This window comes from Eptesicus fuscus, chromosome 4, assembly GCF_027574615.1.
Source record: "Eptesicus fuscus isolate TK198812 chromosome 4, DD_ASM_mEF_20220401, whole genome shotgun sequence".
Lineage (NCBI taxonomy): Eukaryota > Metazoa > Chordata > Mammalia > Chiroptera > Vespertilionidae > Eptesicus > Eptesicus fuscus.
Window position 1 is genome coordinate 103,713,187 of NC_072476.1, and position 12,036 is coordinate 103,725,222.

The 12,036-nt window shown below is 53.7% G+C and overlaps 1 protein-coding gene and 1 long non-coding RNA gene across 4 annotated transcripts; one reads left to right on the top strand and one right to left on the bottom strand.

Annotated features, from left to right (window-relative positions):
• Positions 1-3,897: 3,897 nt before the first annotated feature.
• On the bottom strand, positions 3,898-5,101 carry LOC129148746 (uncharacterized). The gene has a single exon (XM_054714322.1). The coding sequence runs from the start codon at positions 5,016-5,018 to the stop codon at positions 3,981-3,983; it is 1,038 nt and encodes a 345-aa protein (XP_054570297.1). The 5' UTR covers positions 5,019-5,101; the 3' UTR covers positions 3,898-3,980.
• Positions 5,102-6,246: 1,145 nt separating this feature from the next.
• LOC129148747 (uncharacterized) lies at positions 6,247-10,670 on the top strand. Of its 3 annotated transcripts, none has more exons than XR_008555722.1 (4): positions 6,247-6,418; positions 6,957-7,172; positions 9,839-9,940; positions 10,331-10,670. It is a non-coding gene; the product is annotated as an uncharacterized LOC129148747 (long non-coding RNA). The 3 variants fall into 3 exon arrangements; XR_008555723.1 differs by lacking the exon at positions 9,839-9,940 and having other exon boundaries at positions 10,331-10,388; positions 10,544-10,670; XR_008555721.1 differs by lacking the exon at positions 9,839-9,940.
• Positions 10,671-12,036: the final 1,366 nt, after the last annotated feature.

A 12,036-nucleotide genomic window follows, 5' to 3' on the forward strand; every position in this document is an offset into this window, starting at 1 on the left:
GGATGCTTTTCCCCGCGAACCCCGTTATCTAGCGCTGGACATTTCTATTCCAAACCGGTGGTGACGGCTCACTGTTGCTGCTGTTGTTCCTGGTATGTTACTCCTATGCCAGGTGCACAGACGACAGGATTGAAGACCAGCCGCAAAAAGACTCGGATCCGCCCAGCGCTCAGAGCGAGTGGCGCCCGCACCCCCTGCGCTCCGCACAGGCCGGCCGGGCGCAGAGGAGGCGGAGGCGTCGGCCGAGGAGACCGGTGTTTTGCCAAGAGCGGAGGTCGCTGTTCCCCTGCAGGACGGGCTCCCTCCACCCGCCCGCGGGGCGATGCGGAGCTGAGACGGGGCAGCCAGCGCTCTCAGGACAGACCCGAGGTCGAACCGGAGGACAGACCCGAGGTCGGGCACGAGGTCCAAACCGGGGACGGGCACTAGGACTGACCCCAGGTCGAACCCGAGAACGGACCCGAGGACGGACAGAAATGAGAATGGACTCAAGGATCAACCCGAGGACGAGGAACCAGGGCGCACCCCAAGGACGGACCCGAGAGGGGGCTGAGGACTAGGAGGGCGGGGAGCCGGCCTGCCTGAGGCGCGGGGCGCGGGTGCAGGGCGCATGGTCTTCAAAATTTTTCCATTGACCTGGACGTTCTTTGTCTTTCACATCAAAATGATCACTTTTAAAGCATTTCAACCAGCGTTCACAAGTATGTTGAGATGCAGCATGTTCACCATAAGCTTCCTGAAGTATACGATAACTTTTTCTTCAAAATAAAGTAACGAATTAAAACTTCCCACAAATGTTCTTCCTTTGGCATGAAATTCGACATTTAAAAAAAATTTTTTACTGATTTTTTACAGAGAGGAAGGGAGAGGGATAGAGAGTTAGAAACATTGATGGGAGAGAAACATCCCTCAGCTGCCTCTTGCACACCCCTACTGGGGATGTGCCCTCAACCAAGGTACATGCCCTTGACCTGAATCGAACCCAGGACCGTTCAGTCCGAAGGCCAATGCTCTATCCACTGAGCCAAACTGGCCAGGGAAAATTCGACTTTTTTTTTTTTTTAGTTCAAAACCAAGACAGGCCCTTGTGCTTTTTATTTTATTTTAATTTCTTTATTGATTAAGGTGTCACATATTTGTCCTCATCCCTTCATTCCCATCCCACACCCCTCCCCACAGATGCTTCCACCCCCCTTTGTCCTTAACCATTGGTTAGGCTCCTATGCATGCACACAAGTCCTTTGGTTGATCTCTCCCCCCTACCCCCACATTCCCCTACAGGGGGCCCCTCAGAGGCCCCACAGTCCAATCGATGCCTCCCTGTTTCTGGGTCCGTTCTTGTTCATCAGTCTATGTTGTTCATCATTTCCCCTAGATGAGTGAGATCATGTGTCACCAGAAACATACTTATAAGAACAGAATGTGAGACGAGCAATAATACTTATGCTGACAGGCAAATGAATCAGTCTGTAGTGAGTTTCTTTCTGGACCAACAGTTCTCTTGAGACCCAATTTCAATGTCCACCAGTTCCTTATGTGTACATGTTGGCACTGACTTTTCAGCTCTGGATGGTGGACAAATGGTGGTAATGCAGTGTAGAGGGCCGCCTGGGAGGCACCTGGGCATTTCCTTAATTATCATCAGCCGAACTCAGGGCTTAGGCCGAGTCACGCCCTGGGAACATGCTTCCCCAATGAGGCTGGACATGTTAATCAGTTCTGACTTCAGAGCAGCCCAGGTGTCAGCAGGGGCGGGTCTAGATATGTAAATCCAGTAACGCTGGGGCCTAGTTAAGAATGCAAATAAGCTCCTTTGATCCTAAGTTTTGGTGTTACTTCCTGGATTTTGGGGATATAAAATAAACCTGCTGGGTGGCTCAGGGTTGTCTTCGTCCTCATGCTGCCTCTCCATCAGAGAGAAAAGATGGCGTCCCACCCAGCCCCAGCTTCATGAATCTATTTTTGCGTCTTGTTTTCTTTATTTCTATTATTTCTCAATCCCTGGCCGCCTCCACTTAGAACCGGTTCGTTCATCTCTCTTTCCGTGAGGGACGCGGAAAAGGGAGATCCCCGCCATGTTTGGCCCCCGCCGCTTCAGCCCCCCCGCAATGCAGTTCCCACTCCCTCTGGTTTGGTCTCGCCTGGATCCAGGGGCGCGTGGCCTCTCCCTGACCCAGGGGGGCTGCCTCACCCGGACCCAGGACGAAAATTCAACATTTTTAAGCGTAAAAATATCTATGCTGTTAACACCTTCAGCAAATTTGATATATGAAGTTTTGAAACTTGCTGTCAATACAACAAAATAGCATACATACCAAATCGCATATATATCAACCTATGGGTAACTCCATCTATTGAAAAAATCCGCATTATTAACTGGTACACCTAGTATGTAAATTAATCAGAATCCTGTGGACTGGACACAATATTTAATATTAAAACAGGTTTACATTTGATTCAGGTCTCTTGTCCACAACAGGCGCCCTCCCGCCCGCACAGTCTGGGGGCTCCTACAGGTCCAGGACTGTCGCCCAGCAGTCTGCAGCCCAGCGGCTCAAAGAGGAGACAGCACAAAGGATGCACTGCAGGCAGCCCGCTCCAAGCAGGTGCAGGCACCACCAGGCCACACTGAAGGCTGCCAGGGGTCCCAGGTCTCCGTGTCCAGTGGCCCCTCTCCAGCATGGGTGCTGGGCCAAAGAGCCCGGGGAAGCTCCGGGGAGGTGGTGTGCTCAGGGGCTCTGGCGCTCCTGTGGGAGGTGGTGTTCCCTGGCTTGGGTGCTCCTGTGGGAGATGGTGTTCTTTGGGGGCTGGGGTGCTCCTGCGGGGACTCCTGGCAAGAGGCCTGCACTGGGCGGCACTGGGCTCTCTTCTCAGGGGCTCTGGGCCTCAGCTAAGAGTGCTCGGTATTGCAGGTAGACCGAGGGCAGCTGCCAGCAAGGACTGCAGAGCAGTGGCTGGTGGTCATCGCTGTGGTGGCTGGAGGACTGTGCCAGGGGCAGGCAGAGGGGAGGTGGCGAGTCTGAGGATAGGGGGGACCACAGAGGATGGCGCTCTGCTTGCGTCTAACGCGCCTAAACCGATCACGAAATTAAGCCGAGGTCGAACCAGAGGATGGACCCGAGGATGAGAAACCAGCACGGACTCTGGGACGGGCCAAGGAAGAAGAGGGCGGGGAGCCGGCCTGCCTGAGGCCAGGGGCGCCCGCTCTCCGGACTCGGTGAGGCTGTTTGGAAATTGTTTGCTGAGCAACGTTTAATCTTTCTGCAGGTAGTTTTTAAGTCTGACGTGCATCTGCATCCAATCATGCTTGTCATTGTTGGTCTTCAAACTTTTTCCATTGACCTGGACGTTCTTTGTCTTTCACATCGAAATGATCACTTTTAAAGCATTTCAACCAGCGTTCACAAGTATCTTGAGATGGAGCATGTTCACCATAAGCTTCCTGAAGTATACGATAACTTTTTCTTCAAAATAAAGTAACGAATTAAAACTTCATGCAAATGCTCTTCTTTTGGCATGAAATTCAACATTTTAAAAATATATCTTTTATTGACCTTTTCATAGAGAGAAAGGGAGAGGGATAGAGAGTTAGAAACATCGATGGGAGAGAAACATCGATCAGCTGCCTCCTGCACGGTCCCTACTGGGCATGTGCCAGCAACCAAGGTACATGCCCTTGACCGGAATCGAACCTGAGACCCTTCAGTCCAATGTTCTATGCACTGAGCCAAACCCGTCAGGGCAAATTTCGACATTTTTAAGCGTAAAAATATCTATGCTGTTAACACCTTCAGCAAATTTGATATATGAAGTTTTGAAGCTTGCTGTCAATACAACAAAATACAACTGGTACACGTAGTATGTAAATTAATCAGAATCCTGTGGTCTGGACACAATATTTAATATTAAAACAGGTTTACATTTGTTTCAGGCCTCTTGTCCACAACAGGCGCCCTCCCGCCCGCACAGTCTGGGGGCTCCTACAGGTCCAGGACTGTCGCCCAGCAGTCAGCAGCCCAGCGGCTCAAAGAGGAGACAGCACGAAGGATGCACTGCAGGCAGCCCGCTCCAAGCAGGTGCAGGCGCCACCCGGTGGGGTCCGGGGGCGGACTGCACACTGAAGGCTGCCAGGGGTCCCAGGCCTCCGTGTCCAGCGGCCCCTTTCCAGCACAGGCGCTGGGCCGCAGGGCCCCAGGAAGCTCCGGGGAGGGGGTGTGCTCCGGGGACTCAGGCGCTCCTGCAGGGACTCCTGGCAAGAGGCCTGCACTGGGCGGCACTGGGCTCTCTTCCCAGGGGCTCTGGGCCTCAGCTAAGAGTGCTCGGTATTGCAGGTAGACCGAGGGCAGCTGCCAGCAAGGACTGCAGAGCAGTGGCTGGTGGTCATCGCTGTGGTGGCTGGAGGACTGTGCCAGGGGCAGGCAGAGGGGAGGTGGCGAGTCTGAGGATAGCGGGGACCACAGATGGCGCTCTGCAGCCTCGGAATCCCAAGCCAGCTGCAGCGAGGGTCTTGGCCACTCTGGGGAGAGCAGGGATGACGTAGGACGGTGCTCTGCAGCCCGCTCTTCAGATGACGTAGGATGGCGCTCTGCAGCCCGCTCTTTAGGACAGTGCTCTGCAGCCCGATCTTCAGGACGGCGCTCTGCAGCCTGATCTTCGGGATCCCAAGCCACCTGCAGAGCGGGTCGTGGCCAGTCTGGGGAGAGCAGGGACGACGTAGGACGGCGCTCTGCAGCCCGCTCTTCAGCCGATGTAGAACAGTGCTCTGCAGCCCGATCTTCAGGGCGGCGCTCTGCAGCCCGCTCTTCAGACGACGTAGGAGGGCGCTCTGCAGCCCGCTCTTCAGACGACGTAGGACGGCGCTCTGCAGCCCGGTCTTCGGAATCCCAAGCCAGCTGCAGCGCGGGTCGTGTCCAGTCTGGGAAGAGCAGGGACGACGTAGGATGGCGCTCTGCAGCCCGATCTTCGGAATCCCAAGCCAGCTGCAGCGTGCCGTTGTCCAGGAGAAAGAGCTGCTCCATCGCAGAGACCTTGGGCCAGGAGGACGTGAGCCTGGAGCTGATGCAGAGGCCAATCCTTGGGTGCTGCCTGCAGCTGGATATTTATGCTCTGGCTGGGGGGAGGGGGGGCGCGCGGGTGCAAGCGTCTAACGCCCCTATCGTTTAATAAACCGATTCGTTTAATAAACCGATCGTATCGTATCCGAACATATTTCTTTCTTTAGAGACATTATTTTTTACAGAGAGGAATAGACAGCTAGAATCTTCGATCAGCTGCCTCCTTGAGCGGAATCGAACCTGGGACCTTTGAGTCCGCAGACCGACGGTCTATCCACTGAGCCAAAGCAGTTTCCGGTCTCGGCTGGAGCTGGAGCGATGTATTTCGACTAAACACTTGGGTGAGTCATTCAGTACCCAGTTAGCCCCCGCCCCCACCCCTAAACATTACGTTCCCCTGGCTCCAGCTCCAGAAGGGCAGCTGCCAGCAAGGACTGCAGAGCTGTGCGAGGCTTGAGGACTGTGCCAGGGGCAGGCAGAGGGGAGGTGGCGAGTCTGAGGATAGCGGGGACCACAGAGGATGGCGCTCTGCAGCCCGGTCTTCAGACGACGTAGGACGGCGCTCTTCTTGCTGATATTAAACCGAGTTCGGGCTCTATCCCGCGAGTTGCATTCCCCATCCGAACATACTTCTGGCTGGTGGTCATCGCTGTGGTGGCTTGAGGACTGTGCCAGGGGCAGGCAGAGGGGAGGTGGCGAGTCTGAGATTAGCGGGGACCACAGAGGACCACAGAGGATGGCGCTCTGCAGCCCGGTCTTCGGACGACGTAGGAGGGCCGCTCTGCGGCCCGATCTTGCGTCTAACGCGCCTAGCCCGAATAACGAAATTAAACCGGCATATGGCATATTTCTTTCCTTTCGAAGACTTAAGTTATTTTTTACAGAGAGGAATAGAGAGCTAGAATCTTCGATCAGCTGCCTCCTGCACACCCCGTAATGGGGGGATGGGGGGATGTGCCTTGACCGGAATCGAACCTGGGACCTTTGAGTCCGCAGCCCGACGGTCTATCCACTGAGCCAAAGCGGTTTCAGGTTTCGCCTGGCGCTGGAGCGATGTATTTCCACTAAACACTTGGGTGAGTCATTCAGTACCCAGTGAGCCCCGCCCTCCCCGCCCCCTTGTAAACATTACGGTCCCCTGGCTCCAGGAACGCCCCGTCCTGACAACCAATCACTGCAAAGGGCAAGCTGCTTCCTCCGTTCCTCCTCACAGCTGTCCTGAACACCCAGCCTCCGAGCTGCGCTGCGTTACTACCAGTTTTCAGATTGTCTTCCTAGGAAGGAAGAGCTCCGAATTTTCTCTCAACCGTTCTTGTGGCCAAGAAGCGGGATGGGGACAAGAGGCCTGGTGACCCCCCAAGCTGGTGAGTAGCGGGTGCTGGTACCCCTGAGCCCACTGCCCTTTCTGTCTCCCCCACACCCACACCCGGGGCCTTGCCTTGGAGTTCCAGGGCAAAGCTCAGCTCTGAGCTCCACTCCCTTAGTGCTGAGCTCTCTGATCCTGAGCCATCTCTGTTGAAGCTTCTCGATAATTCACCCTATTCTACTGAAAGCAGGGAACCGTGTGAGTCCCTGTGTGTTGGCAGGGCCAGTGAATCATAGTTAGGATGTTTAAGGAAATCTAGAGGCAATTGGGGCTTTCCTCCTGGGCCAGTACAGGAACCAGGGTCCTGTGCCTTTGGGGGACATGGGAGAACTTTTGGGTAGTTTGGAACTGTAGTGGCCACTCTGGGGAAACTTTAACTTACCTAACATAGTCCACCTTAGGGCTGCCCTTAAAAAGCAAGCATTCTGGAAGCTCAGGGAGAACATAGAATGTGTTCTTTGATTGGTGTGAGGAAACTTCTAAAAGACAAAATAACTCCAACAAATGATTTCTCTGTGGGCATCCTTGTGGTGCAGAAGTTAAAGAAAACCCTGGCTGTTGTGACTCTGCACTTAAAGCACCACCCTGAGCATCAAAGTGTCCTGGCTTGGATTCCCAGACCTGGATGGCTGGTTCAATGCCCAGGGGCAAATTATCCTGCAGTGAGGATTAACAACACAAACAAACAAGGAAACAAACAAAGAAAAACAGAGGTGAAAAACTGGAGGGGAAAGCTTTAGCCACCTGTGCAGGTAACCTTACCTTCTCCCAGAAACCCCATTTGGCTCCAAAGACTATTTCGAGTTTTTACATGATAGCTGCAATGTCTTTGTGTCTGTCTCTCTGTATGTTTGTGTGTCTGTGTATGCATAATATGTATATGATTTTAATTTTTACATATTTTTATTGACTTCAGAGAGGAAGGGAAAGGGAGAGAGAAACATCAATGGGTGTCTGTAGGGAGAGCTCAGAGAGCTCAGTTGTTTATAAACAGACAGTCTGGCGTTCCAAGGTTTCAGGCTCACAAATTGCTGTCTCCATTGTTCTCCCGTCTTCTCTCTCTAACAGTAAATAAATTGTTTAAAACCTGACCATCTCAGGCGCTGGCTAGAATGCTCAGGTGTTTAGCTCGTAGTCCGGATATACCAAGGTTTAAGGTGGAATCCCTGGGTCAGGGCACACACAAGAAGCAACCAGGGAATGCATAAATTGGAAAAACAAAAAAGGGACCGTCTCCTACCGTTTTAGGAAGATGGTGTCTGCTTTCTTTCTGGTTTTCTCTTTTTCTTGTTCTTTTTTTTTCTTCTCCTTTTTATTTTATTTTTTTGCTTTCTTTCTGATTTTCAAGCATGTAGGAGAAATCGGCTGGTCTGTGCCGGTTATGTTGCGCAATGTCCGCCCAGGGGATTTCCAAGCCTGGTGATCATTGGATGGCATTTTACCCGGGACCCGCTTTGGGTGTTAGCACTGCTCCCTCCCGGTGTCCATGCTTTCTTTGTGGCAGGTGTTTGTTTGTTTGCAACTTGGTTAGTCCTGGGCCATTAGATGCTCCCCAGCGGGGGCCACGGGCTTTTGCTGTGGCTGCTGGGGACTGGGTGCGCCCAGCAGACTTTTTCTCAGAAGCAGTTTCTCTCTTGGTTTCTCTTGGTGGCGCCAGGGGTGCTGCCCAGCCCCGAGGACTCTGCCCTCGCCCCTCAGACTGCCTCGACCCGTTGGGGTGTGCCTGGCTGGGACACCCCTTGCAGGAGCCAGTTTCAGGGCAGCAGGCTCCTCTGTAGCCCCACTTCCGACTTCACCCGCCAAACCGGGTTCTGGGGAAGCGATTTCCGCACAGCAAACGCCGCCGCTTAGCAGGGAGAGTGCTTTCTCAGACCTCCAAGTCCCCACTTGGGAAGCAGCAGGCACTGGTTTCCAGAGGTGGGGACAGGCAGGGCTGCCCCTTCAATGGTGGGCGCTGTGTATTGTTGGAGGCAGTTTTTTGCTCTTGAGAGCAAGCCGGGCAGAGGAGGCTGACAGGGCAGCCTGAGCTAAGAAAGGGGTAGAGAGGACAGTCCTATCTCTAAAGGAAGGAGCTCTCTGGCCAGGCCCCATAGAGTCACTTTGTAAACAATTGAATGACTTTCAGAGAGGAAGAGGGGAGAACAATGGAAACAGCGTTTTGTGAGCAGGAAGCCTTGGTTTACCAGAGACACCAATGTATTCCCTTTCCCCATGCCCTGGCTCCAGGAAAGCCAGGCCTGACAACCCATCACTTCTCAGTTCCTCTTCCCAGCTGTCCTGCACACCCAGCCTCCGAGCTGCATATTGCTTTTCAGATTTCCTAGGGAGGTAGGGCTCTGAATTTTCACTCCACTGTTCTTGTGGCCAAGAAGCGGGATGGGGACAAGAGGCCTGGTGACCCCCGAGGCTGGTGAGTAGTGGGTGCTGGTACCCCCGAGCCCACTGTCCTCTCTGCCTCCTCCGAGGTCCTTGGAGTTCCAGGGTACAGCTCAGCTGTGAGCTCCACTCTCTTAGTGCTGAGCTCTGGGATCCTGAGCCATCTCTGTCGAAGCTTCTTGATAATTCACCCTATTCTACTGAAACCAGGAACAGTGTGAGTCCCTCTGTGTTGGAAGAGCTGATGAATAGCAGGGTCCATCAGTTTAGATCAGGCGTTCTCCAACTACGGCCCTCGGGCCACATGCGGGTGTTTTTGCCGTTTTGTTTTTTTACTTCAAAATAAGATATGTTCAGTGTGCAAAGGAATTTGTTCATAGTTTTTTTTTTTTAACTATAGTCTGACCCTCCAACGGTCTGAGGGACAGTGAACTGGCCCCCTGCTTAAAAAGTTTGAGGACCCCTGGTTTAGATGTTTTAGGAAATCTAGAGGTAAAGGGGGCTTTTCTCCTGGGCCAATACAGGAATCAGGGTCCTTTGCCTTTAGGGGGAAATGGGGGGACTTTTGGGTAGTTTGGAACTGTAGTGACCACTCTGGGGAAACTTTAACTTACCTGAGATGGTCCACCTTAGGGCTGCCCTTAAAAAGCAAGCATCCTGGAAGCTCAGGGAGAACATAGAATTCATTCTAGTATGAGGAAACTTCTAAAAGACAAAATAACTCCAAAAATGGTTTCTCTGTGGGGAGCCTTATGGTGCAGAAGTGAAAAAAATTCACTGTGGCTGGTGTGGCTCAGCGGTTCAGACCTGGGCTGGAGCACCAAAGGGTCCTGGGTTGGATTCCCAGACCTGGGTTGCAGGTTCAGTGCCCAGGGGCAGCCAGTGGATGTCTTTCTTTCTGTCTCTCCCCTCCCTAGCCTTTCTAAAGTCAATAAAAATATTTTTTCACAACGAAGTGAAATGAAATAAAACAACTTAAACATTGACAAGGGGGAAGGGTGGGAATGCATTTTAATCCGTGTATTTTTGTTCCTTCATCCAGCCTCCAACAAGATAATTTCCACATTGAGGAAAAGCTGTAATTCCTGAGGACTGGGCAGGGCTTTTAAGGTGGCTGAGCCTCAGCATTCCTCTGTGTGGAGAGGTGACACCGGAATCCTAATAGGAAGCAGGGACCGGGTGGGATGGCAGAGACCAGAGAGCTGAGGTGCAGGATCACAGGCCGAGCTCCTGAGGGAGAAAGCCACAGGTTGACACCTGTGAGTTCAATCTCAGTGAATTCCTTTGACCCAGAGAGATCACAGGAGCTGAGCGATTCTAAGAATAATTATAGTCGACATGCATGGAGCATGTACACTTTGCTGGGCATTGTTTAAGGCAGTGCCTGCTTTCAGCCCCTGATACATTGGATAACATAGCTCTGCTCTATTTGGTCATGTGAAAGAGAACACGCAGGCCCAGAATGGCACCACTCACGCTTAAAAGCCCATGACTCCGAACCTAACTTTAATACCTGACTTAACTGCAATTGCAGTCTTCCCCAGAAATGTCATCTCAATGAACCAGACTGGAATTTTCCAGTCAAGCACCAGGTAGGTGATCTGTCTCATGGACCTCTCCATCTCTGATACACTCCCCCCCTCCCCCACCTCAAGATACAATGTGCATAGAAAACCCTTGCTGTTCTTGCCCCGCCCCCTCCACAGAAGATGGCCAGAGTAATAATAATCCTTTCCTTTGTTAACAGCACTTCTGGCTCAGCCTCTCCCTATTAAAACCTTCCATTCTGTGTGGCCCCTGGGAGTTCTGCTCTAGTTGCTAGAGGGGATGCTGCCTGGTTCCTGAATCTTTTAATAAAGCCAATTAAATCTTTACATTTCCTGAGTTGAACTTGGTTCTTTATCAGCAATAAGGACGAGCCCTGGTAAGCCACCAGCTGGGAGCGGGGGTTGGAACCTGGGGGCCCACTCCAGGTTCTTGACCAGAGGAAAGGGGCGGGGCCGGGAGCTGAAGCGGTTCTGAGCTGAGTGGCCCTCCCAGGACTCGGGTCCGAGTTTGATGACCTGCTATGTCCCCACCCCATGTGTGCAGGAGACACTACCGCCTGACAGCCCCAAAGTCAGGCGACTTGTGGGGACCCTGGCTTAGTCCTTCCCTATGGCCAAAGCAGGGGCACACAGGGAAAGACGTTGGAATGCTTGCCAGATTTACTAGAAAACCAAAAGAAAAGGTTCCCAACGCCCAGGAAGGCCCATTTCCTACAGGACTTCCACCCAGAAGCGTTATTGTGAGAACGTTTGTGGCAGAGGATGGTTCACTAGCGGGTCTCAGTGGAGGCAGCCATGGAGTTCCTGGGCCCCGCGCCTCAGATCCACTGCTGCTGGCCTCCCAAGGAACTGGTCCCACCTGAGAGCCATGCTGGAGGGTCCCTCAGAAGTCTCAGTTCCAGTTGTCCCTCCCCCTTCGAGGGGATAGGCGGAGGGAGCCTGCAGGGCGAGCATCAGGGGGGCTTCTGGGCGGGCAGCAGCCTCCACCCCTGGAGGGGTCTCTGGATCCTGGGCGTCTCTGGCTCCGGGGACTTGGGCGGGGGGGCTGTGTGCTCCCACTGGACGTGTTGTGCGCGCTGGGCCCGTGCAGCAGGCAGTCCTCGGGCCGAAGCCCACAGGGGCCTGAATGTAGTTCCTGGGTGGCGTCCTGGTGTTTGGAAATGAGGTGGCACCGCCTAGAGTGGAGGAGTTCTGACCAGGGTCCGGGGTCCGGGAGGGGCAGGAATGGTTCCTGTTTCTCTGGCTCCCGTGTCTTGGAAGTGGGGTGCCCCACTCCTGGGGACGTCTCTGGTTCCTGGGATTTGGGCGTCCCGTCTGGTGCAGGCAGCTCGGTGCCCCGACTGGACGTGTTCTGTCCTCTGGGCCAGTGCAGCGGGCAGTGCTGGCGCAGAAGTCCGCAGGGATCAGAACACAGATCTTGGTTGAAGCCCAAGTGAGGCTGCCCAGCCCAGGGCAGAGAGGGGGTGCCCTGGGCCTGGGGTGCTAGAAGGTCTGGAGTGGTTCCTGCGGCTCCTCCACGGAACCCCAGGCCTCACGCACACAGCCCACACCCGGCACACAGAGGGGAAGGCTGGGCTCCATGGCTCAGCTGGGGAGCGGAAGGTTTCCAGTGACTCCTTCCCTGCCTACTTATACCCCCTGGGCTCCTTGGGTCCAATGGGAGGGTAGTCAGGCTGGGTGGTGCCAATTGTCG